Below are 19,533 nucleotides of genomic sequence, written 5' to 3'. Positions count from 1 at the left end.
ACAATAGTAGGAAAGACGTGTTTATTATTATTATTTATTTTGATTTGCTTAACCAGAAACAAAACTAAATTATTGCCATTTGCAAATGCCATATCTAGTGGCAATATTATTATATTATTAATTACATTGGTTCCCTTCCAATCATCTAGAATCCGCGTGTCTATGTCATCTCTCTGGCATTATTGCCAGGTCATATTTTTTTTCTTCCTATTCGGTGTTTATTACCCTCTTCTCCTTATTAAATCTGATAGAATGAATTAAATAGCATCTAGACATGGCAAAAAACTAGTATTTGTGTGTATTCACTTGAATTCGTTCCGACTTTGACAGAAAATATCCGAGTTGATCGGGTATTAATTCGGATTCAAATTTTTTTTTATAATCAAAAGTCGAATACGGGTATGGGATTACGAGACCCGTCCCTAATCGGAATTCGCCCCACCACTTAAAATAAAAGCATAGAATTTCTATTAATAGTTAATTTTATTTTAAAATTTTTATATAATTTAATATTATTTTTTTAATTATTTTTGTAAAAACACGTACTATAATAAATTTATTGATATATAAGTAGTTAAAAATAAATATTTAACAATCAATTTATTTTTCTAAAATCAAATTTTTAATATTTTTCTTACAAAAAAAATTATTTTTTTAATTTGAATCGTGTATGTGACGAGATCGAGGAACCTGACGGCCCGTACCCGCCCCGCCCCATTGCGTCTAGACTACATCTCGTTCAGATATATAAGATTATGGCCATTGGCCAATATATGCTTATATATGTTAGTTGAATTTTATCACGGGTACTTTTTATTTCTTTGGTTTTATCTGTTCTTTTGTTCTATAGTTATGTTTCTTTTGTCTATATGATATATAATCACTGTATTCATATAGTTCTGTCTGAAGAGAAGAGTTATGATATATTAAATATAATAAGTGGTTTTTTTCTTCTTCATTTCCACGTTCCATCAAATGAATATGCTCTTTACAGTACAGCCAAGTCATCATAACGTATGTTGGGGAGTTCTTATAGTACTAGGATGGATCTGAAGTTTGTGTTGTTCAAGATCTGTGTGGTTTTTTTTTTCATTGTTGTTTGCTTAAGATATATTTGCTTTACTAAAGTAATTTTTCTCTTTGCGTGTAGGATTAATAATTAGCTCATAGTTTTTTTGGAAGAGTTGTGAAAATGGGACTTGTGGAGCTTTTTGGGGTGGCATCTATGCCCGTGATCAAAGTACTACTAATCACTGCTGTTGGCTTGCTTCTTGCACTGGACAACGTAAATTTGTTGGGAAAAGATGCAAGGATACAAGTGAATCATGTAACTCCATTAACACTTAATGAAGTCTTTTCCTCTTTTTTCTTATTTTTCATTTGTCTTTTATACTTACATATCTTATTGACAGCAGTGTTTCATTTATATGACAGCTTGTGCATTATGTGTTCAATCCTGCACTGGTGGGTGGCAATTTGGCCGACACGATTACTTTTGAGAATGTTGTTTTATTGTGAGTATTATTGATTTTGTTCAGAATTTTGGTAATAATTTGAGGATTCGCTTTCTTCCTTTGAACTAGGTTTCTAACAATTTTTGGTTGTGATTTAGGTGGTTCATGCCGGTCAATATCCTCTTGACGTTTATAATAGGCTCTGCCTTAGGATGGATCCTTATCAAATTAACAAGGGCTCCCAAACACTTGGAAGGGCTAATAATGGGTGTCTGTTCTGCAGGTAGAATTTTCTCTTCAAAATTAATGAATCCTGGAAGCCTAACATGTAATCTGTGTTATGTTTTCACTGTTTATTTCCCCTGAATTTTATTATTGAATAGTTAATACCAAAGAGTGTATAGACCTTCTTTGCTACATGGGTTACTGGCATTGAAAAGTGTATCTGAGCAATCTTGAGGAAAAAATTCATGGACACTTCCCTTGGTGTCTACATCAAGAAAGAGAGGAGAGATAAGTGATTGGTGATGAATATGGTAGACCAAAGAGATAAAGAAAAATTGAGAGTGCCATTTAGGTATTTTAACTGTTTAAGTGTTCATAAATCAACATCAAGAAAAAAGAGCTATGGACCTCTATTGGTGTCTACACCAAGAAAGAGATAGGAAGAGATGAGAGATAGGTGATGTGAAGTGATAGAAGAGAGATAGAGAAATTGGGAGTATCAATCAGGCGTTTAGACTGTATAGGTGTTTAAAAATCAGAACTTCTTAAGGAAAAAAAATTCATGGACACCAAGAGAGAGAGAGAGGAAGAGAGGAGATATAGTGATTGATATAATTAATGATATAATGTGATAGAAGAGAGATAAAAAGAATTTGCGAGTGTCAAAATCAGGTATTTGGATTGTTTAGGCGTTCACAAATAAGCACTCCAATCTTATATGGTGTGTACATTTACTAATTTTGCAAACAAAGTAACTAAGCAATAATTGGGATTCCAAATATTCTCCAGTTTCTGAATGAAATGAAAGGCCTTTAATTAACTGTAGACATGAAAGTTGCACAAAAACTTCTAGCTTCTTGTTGTCCTGTTGCTGCATGCTATTATTTTTGAAATGTTTTATATTTTCTCTAAAGCTCAAGCTGTAGCATCGGTTCTTGCCGGATACATCTTGCGGTTAAGCTTATTTTCAGACTTACATGAACAGGAAATTTAGGAAACTTGCCTATAATCATTATCCCGGCTATATGTAAAGACAAAGGTAGTCCTTTTGGAGACTCCAATGTCTGCTATCAATATGGAATGGCTTATGCTTCACTTTCTATGGCGGTTTGTAACTTCATCAGCTTCTTTTAGATTAATTCTTAACTTACAATAATGGGTATAAATGTGAAGTTTTCCAACCAAAAACTGAAAATAATGAAAACGTTTATTTGGCTATATATTTTTGTTTTCTGAAGTGGTATTCATTTGTAAACTGTAGGTTGGAGCTGTTTATATATGGACTTATGTCTATAACATAATGAGAGTTTCCGCAAGTGTAGTACCAAAAGATGCTTATAGAACTAGCTCCTTCAGACTGGAGGCTTCAGGAGAGTTCCTAGAATTCTTACCAGAGGAAGAATCCTCAGAACCTGAAAATCCATCAAAGGACAACATGGATGATTACACACTTCTGCTTTCTTCAATTGAATCTGAGGAGAATGTGAAGGTTGCTACCGATAACCCAATAACCCCTTTCAAAAGATATCTTGTACTAATCAAAGGGAAATCATGATTTTAGAAATTAGTATAGTTTCATATACTAGCATTATAATTAGAAAATTCAACTACAAAGGGCCAACTTTTATATAGTGCTTATCTCAGAAATCTCATTTACTATCACAATCTATACTTAAAGAGAGTAAGCAATAAAGGGAGACACCCAAGTTCTTGTTTCCTAATTTTTCTCTTTCTCTTTAGCCAGTGTGACAGTTGACATAAAATGAATTCAAATTGAATGTAGTAACACATAAAATTGTAAATTGAATCCCTATCCCTCAATAAGTTGTCTACAAATTGCAAAATCCTTATAAGCATCACCTAGCATATTTACATTGATTAATCCTAAATTTATCTGTTTTTGTAGAACTCGTGATTCTAAAAATCATCGGAGCTTCTATCTTATGCAGGAGATCATTACATATCTAATGTTGAATAAATCAAATTACATATGCATCTGAGTTTCGGGTGTTTCATTGCAGTTACCAGTCTCAGCTAAAATCAAACACCAAATTGGAAAGCTTTTAGTCAACTCCAATTTCAGAGCCATATTTTCACCAGCAACTCTTGGAGCGGTATGATACAATGAACTGAACTTACGTTAGTGAAATACCGCCATGCAGATATAGTAATGTAAAATGCTCATACTATAGCCACCGTGATAACTTTTTAAGTATAAGCCCATTTATTGATTAAAATGGCCGCAATAGTTTCTTATGTTATTTTAAAAATATTCACCTATCAAATGAACATTTATTTTTGGCTATGCAGATTGTTGGCTTTATTGTTGGAGTAGTTCCCCAGATACGTAAATTGATGATTGGCGGCGATGCTTCACTTCATGTGATTCAGGACTCAGTTACCATGGTTGGGTATGTATGCATCCCAAAACTTGTTTTTGATTTGAAATTACACAAGGCCGTCGGGAGTAGTTATGTGTTTCCATTTTTTAATTTCAATTCTAATTTTAGTACCATATATTTTAATCTATATATGTAATATTACAAATTAAAACATATCAAAGGATCATAAGCAATCTAATAAAGTAATAAGACATAAGAAATAGTTAACTTCAAGAATCACAAAAGATAGAGAAAGTCTTGTATAGACACAATCCAGTAATAATGCTAGAAGCGGTGAGGGCATCTTAACTTCATAATAACATTACTAATCTGATATTTCATGTGTTAAAAGTGATGGTTACCTGATCATAGATCACATGATTATATAAACTTTTTGAAGCAAAAAAAAAATACTACATTCAACTAATTTTATAAATTTGAATACACCAATCATTAAAAAACTTATACTTTAGAAAATTCTAACATATGACTATGATTTCTTGCTTTTCATTGCTGATCATGAAATTCACTTTGAACCTTGTCCTGAGAGATTGTATTTCCTTACACTATCTTATTAATTACATGCAGTGAAGCAGCCGTCCCAGTTATAACCCTTATAATGGGAGCAAACCTCCTTAAAGGCAATAATTAATTCTTATATAGCCATGCTTTTTTTTTAAAAAAAATTTTATACTCCTCTTTGGCAGCTTATGAATAATTTTTCTTTCTTGGATTAATGGACCACAGGTTTGAAGGGAGCAAATACTTCGTTTTGGACAATTCTTGGAATTATAGTAGTTCGATATATTTTCCTGCCAATTTTGGGTATTCTAGTTATTAAAGGAGCAACACAGTTGGGTTTGGTGCAACCAGATCCCTTATATCAGTTTGTGCTTCTCCTTCAATATGCACTTCCACCAGCAATGGCTATAGGTATAATATCAAAGTTCTATACTTTTATTAGTTTTGGTGGGTTGAACGAGGTATATATTTTTGTTAGCTGAAATTTATTTAAAATCATAAAATTCGATAGATCTTAATTTTTATTTAATGACTAATGAATATTTTTATTTATGATTTTGTACGTAGTCCTAATAAAATAAATTGTAATAATCAACGGCAGAAAGTGAAATAAAAAGGGGTGTGTCAGAATATACATGTCCAATTGATGATCAATATGCATGCTCTTCATATCGATATGTATATATCATTATATTTCATGCATGACTTTCCCGATAGTTTTACATATAACGTAGACTTTGGGGAACGATTAATTTCTTTTTTGTATCTACTGTTTTCTTTTTCACCTTTGCAATTTGTTAGTAGTAGTAGATAATAAACTTATTTTGATATAACTATATATTCAAACATTCGCTTTCTGCAGGCACAATCGCGCAATTGTTTGGAGCTGGTGAAGGTGAATGTTCTGTTATCATGCTATGGACATATGCTTTGGCCTCAGTTGCAGTCACTTTTTGGACAACTTACTTCATGTGGCTTGTGGCTTAATTTTGTATTCATTGCTATCTATGGTTATTATTTATTTATTTTTAAATTTTGCCTTATAAGTATCTCTTTTCAGCCAGGGGTAGGAACTGCCTACACTATCTGTAGTTTTATACAAACTTCCTCAAATGGATGAAATAGAATATATGTGGTTACTCAAACATTAATTACTTTTTCAATAAATGATATAAATGGTTTACTATGTGTATGAATAGAAGATACTTTGCAACTTCGCCCTTACCAGATATGTAAATAAATCGAGTTGAACAAGACAATTGAAATTTAACTTGTGAAAAAAAAAATGTTTAAACTTAGACTCATTTATATAAACAAATCAAATCATGAGCTTTAACTTGATTTTTTTATAACAAAACTTGATTAAAGTTTTGAAACTTAAATTTCACTCATTAACTTATTTGTCATTTTTTTTATTGAAATTCTCTTTAAATAAAACTTTGTTTATTAATTTATTATTTAACATAAATTAAAATCACAACATATTATATTTTATAAGATGGTCTAAATTGAAGATGAAATCTTTGATGATAATTAACAATGTTGATTTTCCTTGAAGAAAGTTTATAGTTATATATTTAAAATATGACACTTGAAATTGATATTAGGTAAGTAGTATATATAAGATGATAATAAACAAATTAAAATCATGATTTTTAAAGTAAATATAATAAATAAAAATATAAAATTACAATTATCTCTCTCTCTCTCACACACACACACACACACATATATATATATATATATATATATATATATATATATATATATATATATATATATATATATATATATATATATATATTATTTACAAGTTGTTATCAATGTTAAACTTTGCAAATGACAATCTAGAATAATTAAGTTTAACTAAAGTGATCAAAATGGGTTGTTTAGCTTGACTTAACTTAGCAAAACTAAAAATATCGAGAATAATAGATTAAAAGAGATAAAAAGTTAAAAAAAATTCTTTAAAATGCTCTCATAAAATAAAACTCCCAAAAAAACGCTCTCATGAAAAAATGGCATTTGAAAATTTTCTCATTCACGATAATTATTTTAATTTATATATAAAAGATTAAATTTTAATATCTTTGGAAAGAAAATTTCCATAATTAAAAATAATATTATATCAAAATTAAAATTATTTGTCATAAATATATATATTTTTATGTTAAAAACATTTATTTAATACAATTTTTTGAATTTATTTATTATAAATTTTAATTATATAAAATAAGTATTTAACAAGCTAGGTTTGATTTAATTTGTTTGTCCTATACATTACACAATGATCCATGGAAGATATTATATTTGCCTTAACAGCAAAAGTTGTTTATTTGTGTTTTTTTAATTAAAATATATATAAAAGTTTTAAGATAACTAAATAATATTTATAACAGCTAAAATCTAAAAATATAATATTTTTATAAAAATTTAAAAATATTTTAAAAACTATAAATATTAGTATATTATTAAAACATATTTTTAATTTACCCGTTTGCAACTTTTTAATTTCGCAAGATATTTTTTTATCCATTAAATTAAAAACCAATCTCTCATACTTAAACACAAAATTAAATGCTCTGAGAAACCCAAACCAGTTAGAAATGTTGCTTATCCAATCGATCACTCGCAGACGCATGTTAGCTACATAGTGAAACCCCCGCAAGTGACGACAAAATGACCTGATAGGGTTTGTTCTACAAACTTATTCCAAAAAAGGGTCTCTTTTAAAATATTTTCTTTGGGGGGTCTGGTTTGTTAGGGTTTCGCCATTCTGGTTGGCGAAACACTTATTTCGCCATTCCTATTAGCGTATCATCATGCATCCATGTCAATCCAGTAGGTTCACAGCAGGTTCATGTGAGTACCATGGGTTTCGCCATCACCATTGGCGAAACACACTATGCATCCTTACACCATGCCCATGCATGACATGTCGACATTCCACTATCCACCATGGATTTCACCATCACCATTGGCGAAACGCGTGCTTGCATGTGCAATGTAGCAGGTTTCGCCATTACCACTGGCGAAACAAGGGCCATGCTAATAAAAATCATTAGCAACAAAAAAAATTCAATTATGATAACAAATTTGGAAAGATTAAAAATTGTTTATAATTATAAGATAATTGATGCTAATAAATGTATTAAAAATCATTAGCAACAAAAAAAAATCAATTATGATAACAAATTTGGAAAGATTAAAAATCGTTTATAATTATAAGATAATTAATGCTAATAAATATATTTATTTTATAGCATCATTGATGCTAAAATTGTTTAATCAAATATCTTAATTGATACTAATAAATACATTTACTTTCTTAGCATCAATTAAGAGATTTGATGAAAAATCTCTTAATCAAATCTCTTAATTGATGCTTAGAAAGCAGTGATAAAAAATCTCTTAATCAAATCTATTAAGACAAAATAGAAAAACAAAATTGTGTGTGATAGTAATGTATACAAGGAATAACAGCTCTGCAAGAGCACAATATGGTTCTAGATACTTCTAGAACATGGTGAGATAACAGAATTGTGGTCTTGGGCCTGGCCTAATGAGGACTGATGTTGTGTTATGGGTTGCTGTTATTTTTCTAATAATGTCAATTAGCTCTAGCTTGGAGAGATTGATAGTGAATAGACTTGGAGGAAGAGCCTTAGTGAAGATGTTTGCTATTTGATTGGAAAAAGAAACATGAAGCAATTGCATTAGACCTTGTTGAGCTTTTTCTCTGACAATATGACAATCAATGTCTGAGTTCTTATTAAGTTCATGAAAGATAGAATTAGCAGCGATATGTATAGCACTTTGGTTGTCACAATAGAACACTACAGGTCGAGAACATGTGATGTGTAGGTCTTTTAGTAAATAAGTGAGTCATTGTAGCTCACAAGTGGTGGAAGCAAGAGCTCAATATTTAGCCTCAAAGGATGAATGAGATATTGCCTCCGTTATTTCACAATTTTCAGGCACAATCCAATCCTCACCAAACTTTGTCATTCATGATGTCCTTTATATGATCGTGTGGGATACTATGGTAGATATGACATAAGGTACAACCTTTGGAGTCCTTCATGTGTTTTCTTCAATAATTGTGAAATTGTTCTACAATATATAATGTTAGGTAAACATACCATGGACAAAGTTGCAGAATGATGAAATTAGGCTTGTATAGATATAGTAAGAAGTTTGATTCTTCTCTACCAAAGTTGCTCTAAAGAATACAATTTATATTTTTTTAGGGTACCAATTAAAGTAGTTACTAAGAACCCCTATAGGTGTGAGTCAAGGAAATCCCAACATTAAGCATATCTACATTTAGAGATATCCAACTGAAGCAATGTCTTATAGGCTGCATGAAGGTAAGCTGAACTTAAAAATAATTAGTTATAATTTTTTTTGTTACAATATATAACTCAAGTGGGAGATTGTTAGAATTTTCTATTTCAATAATTAATGTGTACTAATATTATAAGATAATTATATTAGTTATTTATCATTAATTGATTTTATTTTATATGATCAAATTAAGAGAGTTCATTAAACAACTAATATAAAAGGGTTTTATTAATTATTGGAATAGAAAATTCCAACACCACAATTTAATTTTAATCTTATTTCCATTTGTAAACTGATTGATTCCTGCTCTATCATACACACTCATTTTTTCAACAAACCTTGTTGCTGAGACTCAAAGGCTCAAACTCCATTTTACAGAAAACCCAATAATCAAAATAGCATCAATCTCTCATCAAGCCACTATCTTTGTTGAAAAAAATTAGAGAGTAAAGGTGCATAATACAAAAGGGGTTAAAGGGCTGAAATGATTAAACACAACTGAAACGATAAACAACAAAAAACATACCAATCCTTCATCAATATTTATGTGCGTGCATGGTACAGTTTGAGCTCCATGAAACCAACACAAATGGAGATGAATGCGTGATTAGAATAGCGGAAAGAAGAGTGCCGGTGTCAAATCAACATGAGCATGCCGGATAAGAATTATTGAAAATAAAAAATGGAAAAGGACAAACCCGGATCTTGGAAAGGAAAAGAAAGGAAGTAGATATTGTTGAAGTTGAATGAAAGTGAAAAAGAGAAAAGCAAGCAAGATTGTGTTGGAGTGCTTAGTAGTGGGTGGAGAGATTTGATGCTAATAAAGTAAATGTATTTAAAAATGTTTTACAGTTTAATTGTTAACTGCATTTTGATTTAGGCTTTCACTCTATATTTGGTTTTATAGAGTTTTCTCCCTGTAAATTTTGGAGAACTTCTATCTCAAAACTATCCTTGAGTAAATTGGAGAACAAACCTATTATGTGATTGACTTCAAAAGCCCTCAAGTTGTTCGGTGCATTTAGTTAATTCCTCCATGTCAATTTGGGTTTTTTTTTTGTTTTTTTTAACAATAGTCTCTATGATCTTGTTTCTGAATTTTATTGTTTCAACATTTGATGTCTTGTGCTACTTTCTGCTAGTTAGAATTGCTAGAGCTATTCAGCCAATTTATTGTTCAATGAAAAATGCTAGCGACACTTTCTTCCTAACACTCTCTCTTTATCCACCTCTGCCACCATCACTGTATCATGCAGATAAGTCTGTGTTGTTGATAATAGTTCTAAAAAAATAGAAAAGATTAAAAACTATCAAGAAAATCTTGGTCCCTTATCACAGTGAATCTTATTTAATTTGCTATGTGATATTCAGAGGCATTACACATGCATTTGGATCTTTGAAAAAAAAGCTTTTGTTCCCTTTGTTTCTAGGAGGATTCCTGATTCTCCTTTCTTACATCTTTTATTAAATTATTCTCATATCAAATTTGAGTTTAGGCTAGGGGTGGGAGCCCCGTACTTTGGGATTATTCAAACTAAATGGAACCAACAGAATTGCTTTAATTCATGCAGTGAAGTCATTTATGAACTGTTTATTTAGCTTCTGTTATTCCTCTCCCAACTTATTTTCTTTTGTTCTGTTTCTAAAGAACAATACAATTTTGTCGTAGGATGACCAAGATAGAACAATTGAGAAGTTGACACGGCAACTTGACAGAGGTCGAAGGAAGTGTGAAGTCTATAGGTCCAACTTGCTGTCGATTTTAAAAGATATTGAAGAGCAGAAGCTACAATTATCAGTTAAAGTCCAAAATATTAAGTTAGAAATGAAAGATTGAATTGTGATTGCCATTAATGGAGTTGATGCATGTAATTCTTTCATGTAGGTTGACCCTCTTGCGAAGCATTTTAGTAGGGTGCCTGTGTAGTGAAAAGTTAAGAAGCTGCCAAGAGGGAATTTCTAACCAGTTTTTTTTTTGGATAACAATGTCTGACCAGTTTTAGTGAGGGATGGGTTCACTGGTTTTCAAATATTCAGATTTATGAGAAATTAGTTTTTGTTAAGAGAGGCAAATTTACTTCGTTGATATACGCCAAAGAAATTAGTTTTTGACTACCTAACTGATAATATTCTTGGTGCAAATAATAATAATAATACCTCTTGTCATAATACAAGTAATAAAATGTAACATTTTTTTTATTCTAATTATAAGAAATATAATTATTTTATTGTTAAATTTTTTTTACACATGAAAATATATATTTTTTATTTCCTGTCAGAATTAAATATTGCTTAAAGGTAGGATTGTAACTTATCTAGGAATAAAATATGAGATTAATTATTTTTTTATTTTGTAACTATTATATTATTTTGTAACATGTGGGATATCTTTTTTTTCCTCCTGTATTTCCAATATTAAAAAAATTTATGCGTGAAACATACGCTCCCCGAGCCTTGATAATTTTATCTTTACTTTCTACTTCTATATATCAAGAATCCAATCACGTGCATATTGAATAGTGTTGGATCAATGGGTTATAAGAGGGGGTGGGGGGAATCAGAAATTATCAAAAATTGAAAGAATATTAACATCTTGTCAATATTATTCCCCAAAACATTCATTAAATCACATTACATACACACACATATACATACATACATACATATATATATATATATATAGTGAATCCTACATATTCTTTCTGTAATTAGATTGAATCAGGTCAGATACAAGATTGTTAAACCTAGTTCACGAGCCGACTCAATCAGATATATACAAATTCAACCCAATCAAACCTTTGTTTTTTCCCTTGAATCAGGGAGTTGCTTCGGTAATATATACCTTGATCACCACTACTTTGTATTATCATTTCTTATTATTCTGCTAGCCGTGGCAAAGGTTCCCAGACTGAAATACTTTGACAACATCCAGCATATAAAGGCTAGGCATATAAATGTGTCCATGAACTGAAATAGATACCCTAACGAAAGGTAGCTACTGCCCTATTTCTCATTATTATTCTATTTCATTCCCAAGATGATAGTTGGTCATTTTCATTCACCAACTCCATCCCCAAAAGGAATAAAATAAATAAATAAAATAAACCAATGAAAATATGGTACAATATTAAGGCCTTGTCAAACTATTCTTAACTCAAGGTTTGGATAGCCAGCCCGAGCTTTGTGCCTTTCAAAGAGATCTTGAAGTGCTTCCACAAACAGACCATGTATCTTGGCAACCTAAAAGCAGGTTTAAATAATGAAAGAGGTCAGAAATTCAGCCAGCTGAACCCCACATCTGCAGATATCATCATACAGTAAACAAGAATTCCCATCTAGAAACAATTTATCATATTATGCTAATCTCAAGTCATCATTTTTACGTATTGGTAGTATTGATAATTAAGTCTTCAATTATGAAAGTATACAAACAGGTATTTCATGAATTGAACGGATAATTTTAAGTTTTAACTTTTAAGTATTAGAGATATATACAAAAAATATACATTAAAAAAACATCAAGAGAATGTTAGTTTTACTGATTAAAATATAAAATTCAAACATTTAAATTTTTTAGTTTTTTTTTTTTAAAATACAAAGATATAGTTTAGTTAATAGAAGACTATTTAACTAGTGATTTGAAAATTCCCTTATGCCTAATGTTAATTGAATAAATTTAATCATTGATTAAATAAAACAAGGAAAATAAAAGTCTCCTTTGAATGAATAATTAACTGACAAGAAAATAATATTGGTTGTGTTTGATATATAAACCCAGAAAACTTGTAATGAGGGTTATCCTACTCTCAAGAAGGAAGATTATAGTTTGTCATATAGGGGTGATTGCATGTTACTCAAACACTTCAGCGAAGGAAAAGACAGGATAACGATCAAACCAGATGTAAGTTTCTTATGTAATTACTCCGAATTCTCTCCACTGCCATCTTAGCAACAAGTTAACAAGTAATAAAATTTTATGAGGCATTTTAACTTAGGAGAGGTTCTAAATTACTGGATCCTTGTGAATCCTATTTAATATAAAGGCTGTCCAATAGCACATACCTCCTCGGTGGTTGGTTCTCGGTTTTTGTCAACCTCAATTGGTCTACCCACAACCACATGCATTGGATGTCTGAACGGTAATGGAGACCTGAAAAGGATATAACAAAATGTATTTAAAAAAGAAGAAGCTACTAGTGATTTCAGAGAACAGCGAATTCCATGCTCACTAGTTTAGACTCTATCCTTCTATACCAATAAATGGCTATTCTCCTAGATTAATTACTCAATGCTGCATAAGTGCCTTCAATATAGAATAAATGTTTTCACACCCACACACAAAAAGCTTGCAAGTTATTAAAAAACTGATCACATTTAGCAAATATTTTGAGCTTATTCCCTACGAAACTTGAACTATTCACTTTTCTACTGCTCCTATACATATTAGGTGCCAATTCCTTTTGTTATTAAATATATAGGAAACCTATTAGGTGAGAGCATGAAATAAATTAATCTTGATTATGCAACCAAAATTAATGGTTCAGATTAAATTTAAGTAAAAATTTTCAGCCATCTTTCTGTAGTTGTATAGCCAAAATTAACTTCTCGCACCTAATACCTTTGTTAGACAATCCCTACATAACATTTTGAATGTGGAAGGTATGGTTTCACATTTTAAAATTGAATATCATTATATTGTTTGTTTCATCCTCTCCAATTTAATCAATTTCACAGCCTCAACTTCCAGCACAAAGTATTAGTTAGATTCATTCCTTTTTGAAGGACCCTTAGCAACTTTGCTGGTGAAAACAGCAGTAATGAGAAAAAGCTGCAGGTTGACAAAAGAAACACACCCAAAAATTCCCCAAAAACATATTGGGGTGAACTTGATAGCCCTTGCAAATTTCAGAAATAACTTCCCACCTGGTTTCCACCACTTATAGACATTTGACTGCAAAAAATAATACCAAAAAGGATAATTATCTTCAAATTGTAATGTATGTGCAAAGAAAATATCACAACAAATAAAGTATCTATAGTGGTGAGAAAACACCCACAGCCACAATAAGAATCTACTGCTATAGGTCTCCAAATGTCACTGATAGCCACAGAAGTCCCAAACAACTAGAGGTGCAAAACCATTGGCACTTTTATTAAGCCCAGATATATTACAAATTTGCATAACTTTGTGCAATGTGTCATGATGAGGATGCCCAAGTTACAATGCCAATTCACATATGAACTAAGTGCAGTGGGTGAATTAACGTGTGGCGGGAATTACAGGATCTAAACATAGGAGATACAGACAGTAGTATTCTGCAAAAAAGGTAGAGGATAAAATTGAGGAATTCTGCACACTAGCACTAGCAGAACCATCTCTTGGAATGACAAGATTTGTGAACCTGTACAATTCATCATGTCCCAGAGTGCCCTCCAGCAGCACTTTACAGGAGTCCTATGATTTAAAAAACAATGGAAGGGAAGAAATTCAACGGAATTATTATCTTGAGAAAATTTATAAACACAAGTTCTTAGTGATCATGTCAGGAACAAGGAGTAAATTGTCGAGGACCAAAGAAGTGTGTAAATAAACAGGGGAAGAAAAATATGAAGAATCAATTGATTTATGAACAGAACTTGCCCATTCCCCATGACAACTTGATCAGATCTACACAAGGGAGTGCTTTGAATTGGGTTGCATGGGACAGATATGACATGATGGGTGGTGCAAAAGTCAAGAATCCAGATACCAAGTGTGAGCCTCAAAGCCAGTTAGTAAGGCCTGTAACGATTGTGGAGATGCAGCAATTGATTGCTTGTGACTTTGGTCAGCATTTCTACAATACTGGTGTGAAGGAACAGCTTCAAACTATGGAAAGGGGCATCGGACATGGAATGAAAGCATTAAGATAGAGTATCGAAGGACCATTGACTAGCAAAGGAAGAAACATAGCAAAAAGGAAAAGTGGGATATTAGAGGTCCCAGTCGTTGATGATAAGTGATAACAGATGGAGGCCTCGTGTCCTGTCTTGTGACATTTGTCAATGGAATGAAGACTGAGGCCAGAGTGTCCTTCACTTCATCCATGTGATTAGCCAAATCTGCCACCACAGTCAGTCACCAGTAGGAAACCAATAGCTAGCATATGTTTGAGCTTTCTGTGCCACCTACAACAGAGGTGGTTGAGCTGAAGTTGGAGCTGGTGTAACATTTGCCTAGATCAACTTAATGATAGAGAGATGCTTGTGCTTTGCCATTTGAGCTTTGTGAGCTAGTAAAAGGGATTCAATCTCTGTGATTGAAATCGGATCAAAACAACTTAGCAGAGAGGTGACAAATGAGTCATACTCATTGGGTAATCCACCCAAAACAGCATCTAGGTGATCAAGAGGAGAGACAGGGTAGGGTCTCCAATAGGCGCTAGTGCATCAGAAATGAATTTCATCCAAAGTAGAAAGTCAGATTGATTTGCCTTTTTTATGTGACAAAATTCTAGACAAAACTAATGTGATTTTGCATGAATGAGAACATGGAAGTGAATGTGCCCCTCCTCCCACAGTCCCACACTTGCCGAGAATGACAGAATCCAACTACACAAGCTCAGAGAATCAGATAGAGAAGAGAGAAGCAATGTAGAGGGACAGAGTCTTGTGGATCCCACTCCAAACAAGCTGGACTCACTCTACCAGTTTCACAATCATCTTTTGTGTTAAAGTGGGATGAAATGAAAGAATTCACCATGAAGCGCTAAGGCCACACATCACAGCTTCAACTTGCTATTGCCATAGAAGGAAATTGTTATAATCAAAGTTTGATTGGAATTGAAGAGGAAAACATCACAGGAATCACAGAGGAAGCCATCATGAATGAGTCCATGAATTAAAAAAAGGAGCTCTATGATGCCATATTAGAAACTATCTTTCCTGATATCAGAGTATGAGAGGAAGAAATGTAGAGAGAGAGAAACAAATTACAAATGATTGTTGAATTGTAAACTGAAATCTGATTCCATCGGAAATAAATACCTGACCAAAGCAGAAGACTGGAACCAAAGGTTTGCCTTTCACCATTGCTACGCGGACAAATCCTCTTCTTGCCTTAAGGAAAGCAATCTACAAAGTAAAGAGTTCAAGTTGTGTTGTTACATCTATGAAATAAATATACATTGAATAGAGCAAAGTCATTCTTAAAAGACCCATTTTATGTATAGATCATTTCTACCTATATTTACAAACTAAAAAAAATTCAACATGACCCATAAACAAAGCTTCTTGGACAGTATCCATTTAGTAGAAGAAACATGATTGGAGGAGGATAGAAGACAAATTTATACATATACTTTCTGTATTCATATTTGTGCATTAGCCACCAGTTTTTCACACCAATTCAACAAGATTTTACTTATCACAACTGGACACAACTCAAGGGTGATTGACATGTCAGCGTGCAGGAAATACACTATTTCTGGTTATTGATCCTAAAAATCAGATCACAAATGAAGTAAATGAACTTCATTTCTCTTTCCTCCATCAAGACTATATTGAAATTAGATATGGAAGATAATAGGAAACAATAACTAATATACTATTGAAAAATTGAAACACACACAGTTCTTAGTTGAGCCCCATTGATACAATAGCTGGGAAAATTCTCTGCACCAGCTGTTGTATTATTAAACTTGGCATCAATAACAATCCTATATGTAGAGGAAAATAAAAATAAATTCATTTAGTCAAAAGAATAAATATATCACATAAGCATTGAGTAAGAGGAATGAAAAGCAATACACCTCAGTGCCATGCTGCATGTGAAATGCTTCTTGCACTCCACCAGGTATTAAAATGCAACTATGGCCAGATGCTAACAGGGAGATAAAATTTTTCTTTGTTGCTGGTGTAAGACCCAACCATGTCCATAAGTGTCTCAAAAATGGTGTGTAGAACACCTATCCATTAATGTGAAGAAAAACTTGAAATGAAATCCTCAATTACCATAATTCATCTTTACAGAGTCCCAAGTACAAGCTTTACCGTGCTGCTAGCAAGAACTTTAACTTTTGGAAGAGGCATGAAACCTGTGTGGTCAGCCAATGCAACAATGCCAATTGGCAAAACTGAATGTGGTTCATACCCAAAAACTGCATGTTGGGCACACTGTTGTTACAATGAAAGAGCCACGAACAAAAGATACAAGTAAACAGTATTCCAATGACTTATTAGGCAAAATTATGCAGACAAATTAACTTCAAGACTCCATTCAAAATAGGAAACAGATTTTATGTTTCTTCTAATTTATGTTTCCATTTCAAGAGAGTTCATCTTAGGCAGGGAAAAGGGAGCTCAAACAAACCATAAGCACGGTTAGGATCAAAGGCTTTCATATCCTCTACGTGAAGCGTGATCGGAAAGTAATTGCAAGCGTGCTTGCATATGAACCTGAAATGTACCAAAATACCAAAAGTGAGATTTATGAGACACGGTAGAAAAAGCAAAAACTGTGAGCAAAAGGGTAACGAAGTGAAAAAAAAAAAACTACCTCGACAATCTTCGGCCAAATCTGCTCTTCTCGTTGATAGGAAGCACCATAAACCCAAAGAGAAAACCGAAAACCCTGCAACGCAAAAAGCCGAAACTCAATTAAATTGAACCGAGAAATGAAGAGCACGAGAGAGGTGGATAACGAACAAGAGCGATTTGGAGAGAGGAAGGAAGAACACGGCGAGGAGGATCAGGGCGATGTTGAAATGAATAGCTCCCAGCCACAGCACCATTGCTAGAATCGCGCTGAACAAGTTGGACGAATCACCAAATTCTTCTCTCCCGCTGATCAATTTCTCCGCCGCGGCTCCGCCGTCACTCACCGGTTCCGCCGCCATGCTCTGACCGCTGAGGGTGTGATGGAACGGCGTCGTCTCCAGGAACAAATTGTGGGAAGTGTAGGGGTGTAAAGCGTAAATTAGGCTCGTCACGTGCTTCGCTTAATCGAATAGAGTGATCCGTGGTAAAAGAATGAGAAAAGTTGCAGAAAAGGCTGGGAAAGGTTCAGTTATGTTGGCGCTGTGATCCAGTGCGGTGGGGAGTAGGTTCCCCAAAGGACACTCGTTATAAACGTAAATAACAAAGTTTTTTTTTATGGACGTAAATTTTTTTTTCATCGGTTTAGAGATTAATTATCAATTGGGTCGTACATTAATTTTGCTAGCGGTTCAAATTTAAAGTTGATTCAAAATTTTCATAAGCTTAATTCAACCCCTGCAAAACTGATTTGTTAGGCGAAAATTACTCCTATTTATATGATTTATCTTGATATTATCTTCATTCGAAATTTTAAGATGTTTCATTTTGTTTATAATTCTTCTTTCATGTGGACTCTCAACACATCCCTTTATGTGTAATTACACTTCCTCTCAGGTTCAAGATTATATGCTTAGAACGTGAAAATCATAAAAATTCATTAGGATAAACTCTGATATCATGTGAAAAAATAGGTTTATACAGAATCGCATGCACCAACAACACCAAGAGACTATTGTTTGCAATTCTATTTTTTAGTTGAAGTTTCCAATCTCTGCTCACTCACGTAATTGAATTTCTTGAACTGAAGTCCTTCGTAATTGCTCACGTAATTGCCCAGAACGGGAGAGCTGAATTGTCAAAGCCAAGATTAGGGATTTCATGTCACGTTATATGTTAGTTTTTTGTTTTTTACATTTTAATGTGAAATACTATACAACGTGAATCTAATTGAATTAAAGGACTGAAATTTTGGTATAAATCTAATGAATTGCATCTAGTGTCAATTGATCATGATATATATATATATATATATATATATATATATATATATATATATATATATATATATATATATATAAATGATGATTAAGATTGAAATCTCAATTCTTTGGTACATGTGTCTTTTTTTTTCTGTCTCACCCTTTTACGTTATCTAATTCTCCCAACCCATTTTGTTTCACCCGGAGTAGTGGAAAAAAAATAGATTCTTTATCCATGATTCTCCCAACCCCAATTCCGTTTCACGTACCTGTTCTCTCTCCCTTCTCACTCTCTTCCACTTATCACAACTTCAAGTTCCTCTCCCCCTTTCACAATTCCACTTATTCTATTTTTTTTCATTCACTTTTTATAATGGCTTGAGAATTGAAAACATTGCCACACGCATGTCAACAAATAAATATTTGAAAGCTCTAATTTTAGGAGTATTATGCCATAAACTCACCCTAATTTTATTTTAATTATGTTGTGTTGTAACACAAGCAATACATTCAACCTGGGTTTGGATTGAAAGAATAAAAAATTCTGAAAAATATGTCAATAAATTGATTTTCGTTGCAGTTTCAGTTTTGTTATAATTTGTAAACAAATGCATGGGTGGTGTGTTGCGTTTAATTGAAAGTAGCATTTGCTGTTGTTGCAATTGTGAAACAACGTTTTTAATTCCAATGCATTACTTCAATGAATGTTAGAAACAGAAACCCAACCATTTTTAAATGTAAAATTCCTACAATAAGACCCATTATGCACGTTTAAGAGGGGAGAAAACTATAAATTCTCTCACACATGTACTAGTCAATTTGAGAGCC

General features: G+C 32.5%; 2 protein-coding genes across 5 annotated transcripts; one reads left to right on the top strand and one right to left on the bottom strand.

The window, feature by feature from the left end:
- The first annotated feature begins 692 nt into the window (after positions 1 to 692).
- On the top strand, positions 693 to 5,733 carry LOC114418885 (protein PIN-LIKES 3-like). Of its 4 annotated transcripts, none has more exons than XM_028384452.1 (11): positions 693 to 806; positions 1,151 to 1,327; positions 1,435 to 1,514; positions 1,613 to 1,737; positions 2,665 to 2,786; positions 2,941 to 3,168; positions 3,701 to 3,793; positions 3,990 to 4,090; positions 4,649 to 4,701; positions 4,808 to 4,993; positions 5,445 to 5,733. In XM_028384452.1, exons 2-11 carry the CDS (start codon positions 1,193 to 1,195, stop codon positions 5,567 to 5,569), a joined length of 1,248 nt encoding a protein of 415 aa, XP_028240253.1. In that variant the 5' UTR covers positions 693 to 806; positions 1,151 to 1,192; the 3' UTR covers positions 5,570 to 5,733. The 4 variants fall into 4 exon arrangements, with proteins under 4 accessions (XP_028240253.1, XP_028240232.1, XP_028240245.1 ...); XM_028384431.1 differs by lacking the exon at positions 693 to 806 and adding an exon at positions 884 to 1,014; XM_028384444.1 differs by lacking the exon at positions 693 to 806 and adding an exon at positions 888 to 1,054.
- A 5,868-nt stretch (positions 5,734 to 11,601) lies between these two features.
- Positions 11,602 to 18,004, bottom strand: LOC114418876 (diacylglycerol O-acyltransferase 2D). The gene is made up of 9 exons (XM_028384419.1): positions 17,615 to 18,004; positions 17,466 to 17,540; positions 17,280 to 17,365; positions 16,961 to 17,067; positions 16,720 to 16,875; positions 15,956 to 16,042; positions 13,783 to 13,880; positions 12,992 to 13,079; positions 11,602 to 12,169 (listed from the first exon to the last, which is right to left on the bottom strand). Exons 1-9 carry the CDS (start codon positions 17,803 to 17,805, stop codon positions 12,068 to 12,070), a joined length of 990 nt encoding a protein of 329 aa, XP_028240220.1. The 5' UTR covers positions 17,806 to 18,004; the 3' UTR covers positions 11,602 to 12,067.
- Positions 18,005 to 19,533: the final 1,529 nt, after the last annotated feature.

Source organism: Glycine soja, chromosome 1, assembly GCF_004193775.1.
Source record: "Glycine soja cultivar W05 chromosome 1, ASM419377v2, whole genome shotgun sequence".
In the NCBI taxonomy this organism is placed as follows: domain Eukaryota; kingdom Viridiplantae; phylum Streptophyta; class Magnoliopsida; order Fabales; family Fabaceae; genus Glycine; species Glycine soja.
Note: the sequence above shows the minus strand (reverse complement) of the source record. Positions and strands in the feature narration are given on the sequence as shown.

Coding starts and splice junctions, on each gene's coding strand:
- LOC114418885 (XM_028384452.1), top strand. CDS start 1,193: ATGGGACTTGTGGAGCTTTTTGGGGTGGCATCTATGCCCGTGATCAAA. Junction 2,787..2,940: donor ATGCTTCACTTTCTATGGCG/GTTTGTAACTTC, acceptor TGTAAACTGTAG/GTTGGAGCTGTTTATATATG. Junction 3,169..3,700: donor AATCTGAGGAGAATGTGAAG/GTTGCTACCGAT, acceptor GTTTCATTGCAG/TTACCAGTCTCAGCTAAAAT.
- LOC114418876 (XM_028384419.1), bottom strand. CDS start 17,805: ATGGCGGCGGAACCGGTGAGTGACGGCGGAGCCGCGGCGGAGAAATTG. Junction 17,366..17,465: donor TTTGGCCGAAGATTGTCGAG/GTAGTTTTTTTT, acceptor GGTACATTTCAG/GTTCATATGCAAGCACGCTT. Junction 13,080..13,782: donor TGTTTTTGGGGAATTTTTGG/GTGTGTTTCTTT, acceptor TATCCTTTTCAG/GTCTCCATTACCGTTCAGAC.